Here is an 8,206-nt window from a genome sequence, read left to right as displayed (position 1 = left end):
GATCCTTGGCACATTGTTGGTAATTATTTCAATTGCCTGTCGCCTATCTCCCTCCGGCTCTTGAAGGACCTGATTGAAGTGGTTGAGAAATTCCTCCTCAATTTCCTCATGCTTTTCTACTTTTACCCCGCCTTGCTTTTGGATGAACGGAATGCTGTTGTGCATTCTTATTTGAATAGTGGTTCTGTGGAAGAATTTGGTATTTCGTTCGCCCTCCTTCAACCATCTAATTTTGGACTTTTGCCTCCAGTAAACTTCCTCCTACTTCTACCTTTCCTCAAGCTGTCTGTGGATACGTCGTTCCTGTTCCAAGGTCATTTCAGTGTGTCCCTCTGTGGTTACTCTTTTTTGGAGATCCATCAGTTTCCAATTTAGATCTTGTTGCGCTCTAAAGATATCTCCAAAGGTTTCCCTATTCCAACGCTTTAGGTGATTTTTAAGGAACCTGAGCTTCTGTTGGAATTTATACATCTTAGACCCTTCTGGTGGGATAAAGGAGGTCCATGTAGTTTTGACAAAGTCTTTAAACGCGGGATGTGAGAGCCAGAATCCTTCGAAGCGGAAGGGCCTCCTGGTCAAATCACCTGGTCTTTGCCATTGGAGGGCAATCGGCCAATGGTCCGAGCCGGTGTACGGAAGAATTGCAGCTGAGATATCTCCTCCAAGGTGAACCGCGTTGTCTGAGATAAGGAAGCGATCTAGTTTGGAAGCAATTTGGTGTTTTCCCGCTCTGCGGTTGCTCCATGTGAAGGTGCCATTGCAAAAAGGCAAGTCTATGAGGGAAGTGTTTTGAATGAAGTCCTTGAAATGGATGTTTTCTTGTTCCAATCTGTTCCTCCCCCTGATCTTCTCCTCTAGCTTGGTAATCATGTTGAAATCCCCTCCGATGATCCAGAGTGGGTGCCTCCTATTGTTCTTCAAAGCCTCTATGGTATCTAGAAGCACAATTTTGTTTCCTGTATCCTGTGGGAAATATACATTTGATAGGTTTCCATGGATATTCGTGCCCAAAATGTGGAAGGCTGCCTGTATGAGATGATGAGAAGCGTGGAAATCTGAGAGATTTAACGCTTGAGTATTCCATGCAATGGCTAGCCCTCCTGAAGCTCCAGAGGCATCTACTGCTACCGAATGACATCCTGGCCATGCTTTGGAGAGAATGCTACCTAAGGTAGATCCGTTGCATTTGGTTTCCTGGAGAAAGCATAGTTGCGGCTTTTCCATTTTAATCATGTTTTTTAACATTCTGAGTTTCCCTGGGCTATTGAGCCCTCTTAAGTTCCATGATACAAGCTTCATGGTTCAACTATTTGCAGAGGGTTTGTAGTACTTTGTCAATTTTTCATACCTGCCTGAGTCTACCAGGAGTTTCCCAATCTCGATCATTCTCTGTAGATCTGTTCTTCGTCCTCTCTTTTTGGTTTCTTTTGGGGGGTGGCTTCCATCCCACTGGCTTCCTAGCTGAATACCTAGTTGCTGGTGCTGATAAGCTCTCGCAATGACCACTTCCAGCTTGCTGAGTTGGGTTTCGGATATGCTTTCATATGCTTTATTTTTGCATGCTAGCTCTAGTTCCAGAATTTCTAGGCCATGCAAATCTATGCTTTCCGGTTCTTCTTCCATCTGTTGCACTTGACTGCTTCCTTCCACATTAATCTCTGAGCTAGAAGGAGGGTCTAGCTTTCCATCGACTTCCATGTCCTTGTCTTTCTCTGTCGATTCTTTCAGTTCTCCTGAGGGGGAATCATTGAAGATTATGGGGGTTTGGCGTTTGGAGGGGGAGGCTGAGGGGGGGGGGAGGGGAGGAGGAAGAGGGATGGGAAGGGTTAGACTCAGAGATCGGGGGGAGTTCATCAGAGGATTGAGCGAGGATTTCGAAACTGTTCTTAGAAGCTGGGCCATGGGTGCTGTATTGCTGGGGCTTATACCCATTAGAGGGTTTCTTGTGCGCTCGCCTTCGGCTAGGGGCTTTGGTGAAGCCGTCCTGGGTTGCGGAATCAGAAGGGTCAGGAGAAGTGGCTTTGGTATTCAGGGGGCAGTCACGGAAAAGATGCCCAAGAGCGTGGCATCTCCTGCAACGGAAGGGTACATGCTCATAGTCCAAGGGTTGAATCCACTCCTCGTCACGGTGGGAGAGACTTACCGATTCTGGTAAGGCTTCATTCAGGCGCATGAAGACGCAGATGCGAGCATAGGAAATGAATCTGCGCAGTTTGGTTTCTTCTGCAGTCCTGATGTACTCCCCTAGTCCATTTCCTATGTTCTTGAGAATGTCCTCGTCCCAATATTCATCTGGAAGACTATACATTCTAATCCAGACTGGCGCCCAGGTGAGATCTTCCTTATCCGGGTTGAATCTTGGTATCCAGTCTCTCATGTACAGGCCAGCTGAGTTGAAGAAGTGGGGCCCTGTTCCCAGTATCCTGTGTTTGTCCTCAATACAGTAAAAAATTGTTGTAAAGAAACCCTTCGGCCCTAGCTGCAGGGTAACGTTTCCTTTGCGCTTCCATTTCGCTGTGATCCACCCGTATAAGGCTCTTTCTGTCGGCCAGAACCCTATAAACTTCCCAATAATGGCGTGATCCCTCATGAACTCAATTCGTGCATCAATCTTTTGTCATGGTAGCTCTATTCGTGGCCGTTCTTTGGCTATTGGTTTGCATGTTGTCGAGGAAACCTTCGGGATTTCCTCCGGATTTTTCCCTCTGTCTTGGGTGACGCTGGCTTGGTCCTTCCGTCCTCCTGTCTTCTTGTTTCCCTGCTGATGCCGGTTCCCATTGATCAGTATCTCTCTGTCAACCGATCCAAAGAGGAACGCCTGCTCAGGATCGTGCTGCGATGGGGAGGGCTCTGACGCCCTCCCCTGAGGAGATTCCATTGAGCTGCTCTAGTACTCTGCTATTCCGCTGCGCAACAGTTGATTTGGTCTGGTCTGTGGACAGATCCAGTGTTGTACTGCCTGCGTCGTCGATACTTTCCTCAGAACCCTAATCGCTCCGCTGGTCCGTAACCCAAGGATTAATATTATAAACCCTAGCGATTAACATTATAAACCGAGGGAGTTAATAAACGAAAGGGATTGCTATTATAAACTGAAGGGATTAATAAACCCAAAGAATTGTTAATATTATAAACATAAGGGATTAATATTATAAACACAAAGGATTAATAAACCAAAGATATTAATATTATAAACACAAGAGATCAAAATTATAAACCCTAGAGATTAAAAATCCAAGAGATTAATGTTTTGAACCAGAGGGATTAATAAATCTAAGGCATTAATATTATTAAACCCTAGAGATTAAAAGCACAAGCAATTAATAAACCCAAGGGATTAATATTATAAACCTTATGGATTAAAAACTGAAGGCATTAATATTACAAACCCAAGGGACTAACACACCCAAGGGATTAAGGAACCCAACGAATTATTGATATTATAAACCAAGGGATCAATAAACTGAGAGGGTTAATATTATAAATATAAGGGATTAATAAACCCAAGGGATTAATATTATAAACCCTAGGGATTAAAAACTCAAGGGATTAATATTATAAACCCAAGGGATTATTAAACCCTAGGGATTCATATTATAAACCAAAGGGATTGATATTATAAACCTAATGTATTTATAAACTTAAAGAATATTAACTTTATAAACCCAAGGGATTAACATTATAAACCCGAGAAATTAATAAATCAAAGAGACTAATATTATAAACCCAAGTGATCAATAAACCCAAGAGATCAATATTATAAACCCTAGGGATTAAAGATCGAAGGGATTAATATTTTAAACCCAAGGGATTAATAAACCAAAGGCATTAATAATATAAACCGTGGGGATTAAATAAGAAAGGATTAATTAGAAATAGATGTATAATTGGAAGGATCTACTACATCCACATTTGTTGATATTATTAATAAATACAAGGGATTAATATTATAAACCCAAGGTATAAATAAACCTAAGGGATTAATATTATAAACCCAAGGGATTAACATTAGATAGACAATAGATTAATAAACTTAATATTATAAACCCAAGGGATTAATAACCCAAATAATTATTAATATTATAAACCTTAAGGGATTGAAGGGATTGGATCCCATTTGGGATTCGAAACGTTGGTGTATAAATTCCATTACTGTGGGTTCTCCGGTCAAAAATTCAAAAAGCTCAAACCACAGATCTCTGAAATCCAATATCTTATCCCAGTACGGAGGGGATACTTGGAGTGAAATCCTTGCACTCGAAAGTGTTAGAGTAAGGATAAAAAGAAGAGCCTCTGATCCATCTGGCTCTTCTTTTTATCATATTCGATCATCTTTCTCTTGCCCTGATGATGGATCCCATTTGGGATTCGAAACGTTGGTGTATAAATTCCATTACTGTGGGTTCTCCGGTCAAAAATTCAAAAAGCTCAAACCACAGATCTCTGAAATCCAATATCTTATCCCAGTACGGAGGGGATACTTGGAGTGAAATCCTTGCACTCGAAAGTGTTAGAGTAAGGATAAAAAGAAGAGCCTCAGATCCATCTGGCTCTTCTTTTTATCATATTCGATCATCTTTCTCTTGCCCTGATGATGGATCCCATTTGGGATTCGAAACGTTGGTGTATAAATTCCATTACTGTGGGTTCTCCGGTCAAAAATTCAAAAAGCTCAAACCACAGATCTCTGAAATCCAATATCTTATCCCGGTACGGAGGGGATACTTGGAGTGAAATCCTTGCACTCGAAAGTGTTAGAGTAAGGATAAAAAGAAGAGCCTCAGATCCATCTGGCTCTTCTTTTATCATATTCTATCATCTTTCTCTTGCCCTGATGATGGATCCCATTTGGGATTCGAAACGTTGGTGTATAAATTCCATTACTGTGGGTTCTCCGGTCAAAAATTCAAAAAGCTCAAACCACAGATCTCTGAAATCCAATATCTTATCCCAGTACGGAGGGGATACTTGGAGTGAAATCCTTGCACTCGAAAGTGTTAGAGTAAGGATAAAAAGAAGAGCCTCAGATCCATCTGGCTCTTCTTTTTATCATATTCGATCATCTTTCTCTTGCCCTGATGATGGATCCCATTTGGGATTCGAAACGTTGGTGTATAAATTCCATTACTGTGGGTTCTCCGGTCAAAAATTCAAAAAGCTCAAACCACAGATCTCTGAAATCCAATATTATAAATGCAAGGGATTAATATAAACCCTAGGATTAATACACCTAATGGATTAATAAACCTAATGTTATAAATTCTAATAGTAAACCCAATATATTAAACCCTAATATTGAACCTTAATATTATAAACCCAGTATTAAAAGACCTAATTTTAAACCCTAATTTTGTAATGTTTAAAGGGTACATTGAATAAGTTGTAATGTAATATAACATTGTGACAATGAGTATCATATTGATTGTTATCTTGCAATAATGTTTGTCACAATGCGATGTTGGATTGCTTCTTGTACCATTCAAACATCATAATATGAAGCCCCATTGTAGTGTCGCAATGTGATGTTGAAAAAAATACAATGTAATGTAACGTTCCAACAATGATTGTCATATTTCTTTTCACATTGCAACAATATTTGCCACAACTTGACAGATAGATTTCTGCACCATTCAAATGTCACAACATTAAACCCTAATGTTAAACCAAATATTATAAACCCTAAAATCATAAAACTAATATTATAAACCTTGACATTAAACCATAATATTAAGCCCAATATTATTAACCTTAATATTAAACCCAACAATTAAACCCTAAAATTAAACCATAATTTTCTAATGCAACAATGCAACGTTGAATAAATTGCAATGTAATATAAATCAGCAAGTTGATGACACAACTCTTGAATGGTTCCAGGTGTATTTTCATGGATACTTTGTTTCAAAAATATAGAATTTGTTCCTTGGATATGATGAAGGAAAAGTCATATTCAGCAATAATCATCGAAACTGAGGATATCTTCCAAATCAATGGTCAAAATATCTGAGTAGATGTAAATCATAAACATGCATTTCGACATTACAAATATGTGGATGGAACCAATCAACATTAATATTATAAACCCAAGGAATTAATATTATAAACCCAAGGGATAAATATTGAGCCTAAGGCATTATAAACCAAATAGATCAATATATTAAACCCAAGTATTAATAATAAACCCTAAAATTAATATATCAAACTGAAGATTAATATTATAAACCCTAAGATTATAAACCATAATAGATTATTATACATATTAGTAATTAATATTACAAACCGAAGAGATTATTAATATTTTAAACCTAAAGAATTATAAACCCTTGCAATTAATATTATAAATCAGAGTAATTAATAAACTCAATGGATTTATGTTAAAATCCCAAGGGATTAATATTAAAACCCCTAAGATTAATATTAAACCCTATGATTAATAATATAAGCCTTAAGATTAATATACCTAACCAAAAAATAATATTATAAATCCTTCATTAATAAACCTAAAAGATCAATATTAAAGCCCAAGGATTAATATTAAACCCAAGGGATTTATATAAAAAACCCTAGGATTAATATGAAACCCAAATATTGGTTATAAACCGTAAGATTAATATACCTAACCCAAGAATAATATCATAAACCCCAAGATTATAAACTCTAATATATTATTATACATATCAAGAAAAAATATTATAAATCCAAGGGATTAATAAATGCAACGAATTAGCCTAGAGGTTAGCTCAATTGATCGAGTACATGTTGCATAAGCACCTCTCTATGAGAGGTCACGGGTTCAATTCTCCTTGACACCCTTAGGGTTAGGCTTTGAAATGAGTTGATGGGATTGATCCCTTTAGGTGGATCTACAACGGATCGTTTTCATGGATGTAGCAGTCACCAATCTCCAGATTCCGGTGAACCACATCGAAAAAAAAACAAAACAAAACATAATGTAATGTAATAGATTCTTAGTAATGTCGTTGACTATGTTTGACTATAAAACCTTGAGATTAATATTATAAACCCAAGGGATAAATAGTAAAAACCCTTAGGATTAATATTATAAAATGAAGGGATTAATAAACCCAAAGAATTATCAATATTATAATTTGAACAGATCAATAAACCCAAGGGATTAAAATTATAAACCTGGTGAGTTAATAAACCCAGGGAATTATAATATTATAAGGCCAACAAATTAATATTATAAACCCTTGGACCGAGCGATGGATGTCTGAAGGAATAACGAAAAGGGTTTCTACAAAACCTGCAACGGCAAATCTTACCAGAACTCTGCACTACTGTCACACCAACAGTATCACGAAAGTCCGCATCCGACTAGGAGCAGCGAGAGAATCATGAATATCCCCTAGGGGGAGGACGATGCGCCTCCCCCAAGCACTAACGACTCTCCATGGCAGCGTGAGGAAGGTACCAAACAAGCTTAACCAAATGAAGGCAAAGAAGAAATAGAACTACAAGATACCAAAACAAATGACAGAGAGAACCCCCAGATCACATTGAACACCTATAGACCAGTAGCTGCTAAATGCCCGAAGATAGAACTTCCAAGTCATCGGATCAATGCCGAGATCCAGTACATGAGAGACCATGCATTGATAGGTAAATTCATAGGAGTGTGGCCAATAGAAAAAGCACTGCATGGCTGGATAGCGGCTAAGTGGAAGTCGAAAGGACACATAACACTGTAGCTAGGACCTAAAGGGTTCTTCACGGCCATATTTAACTACTTAGAGGACCGAAATAGAGTATTAGATGGAGGGCCCTATTTCTTCAACGCAACTGGTCTTTATCTGAGGGGTTGGGTGGAGTGCTTCAATCCAGACAAAGAAGATCTCAGCTAGGCGCCAGTCTAGATCCCTCTTTATTCTCTCCCCATGGAATACTGGGACAAAGAGACCTTACAAACCATAGGAAATGGTCTCAGCGAATTTGTCAAAACAACTGAGGAGACAAAACTCCAGAGATACACATCTTATGCCCAAATCTGCATTTATATGCACCTCAGTAAGGCACCCCCAGATGCGGTAAGTATCTTTCACGATGATGTTAAATGGGTTCAGTTAATTGATTATGAACATGTGCTATTTCGGTGCAGGAGATGCCATGCACTGGGTCACCTGTTTAGGGACAGTCCTTTAACTCAGAAACCCTCGAATATCTCTGCCTCGGATGAGCCTGATCT

At 38.8% G+C, this 8,206-nt stretch overlaps 1 protein-coding gene across 1 annotated transcript; it reads right to left on the bottom strand.

Moving 5' to 3' along the window:
- Positions 1 to 267: 267 nt before the first annotated feature.
- LOC149247075 (uncharacterized) lies at positions 268 to 2,590 on the bottom strand. The gene is made up of 3 exons (XM_089443331.1): positions 1,882 to 2,590; positions 1,363 to 1,733; positions 268 to 1,194 (listed from the first exon to the last, which is right to left on the bottom strand). The coding sequence occupies exons 1-3, from the start codon at positions 2,588 to 2,590 to the stop codon at positions 268 to 270; spliced, it is 2,007 nt and encodes a 668-aa protein (XP_089299457.1).
- Positions 2,591 to 8,206: the final 5,616 nt, after the last annotated feature.

The sequence above is a fragment of the Pinus tabuliformis genome, chromosome 7 (genome assembly GCF_031772625.1).
Source record: "Pinus tabuliformis cultivar Carrire ecotype Pingquan chromosome 7, CPIR1, whole genome shotgun sequence".
In the NCBI taxonomy this organism is placed as follows: Eukaryota; Viridiplantae; Streptophyta; class Pinopsida; order Pinales; family Pinaceae; genus Pinus; species Pinus tabuliformis.
This window is presented reverse-complemented; position numbering and strand designations above follow the sequence as displayed.

Bases quoted from the DNA above. Each gene is read 5' to 3' on its own strand.
- LOC149247075 (XM_089443331.1), bottom strand. From the start codon at position 2,590: ATGAGGGATCACGCCATTATTGGGAAGTTTATAGGGTTCTGGCCGACA. The intron at 1,734-1,881 runs GTTTCGAAATCC...ATTCCCCCTCAG, and splicing joins TGGCCCAGCTTCTAAGAACA to GAGAACTGAAAGAATCGACA. The intron at 1,195-1,362 runs GTAGACTCAGGC...TGCTTTCTCCAG, and splicing joins TCGAGATTGGGAAACTCCTG to GAAACCAAATGCAACGGATC.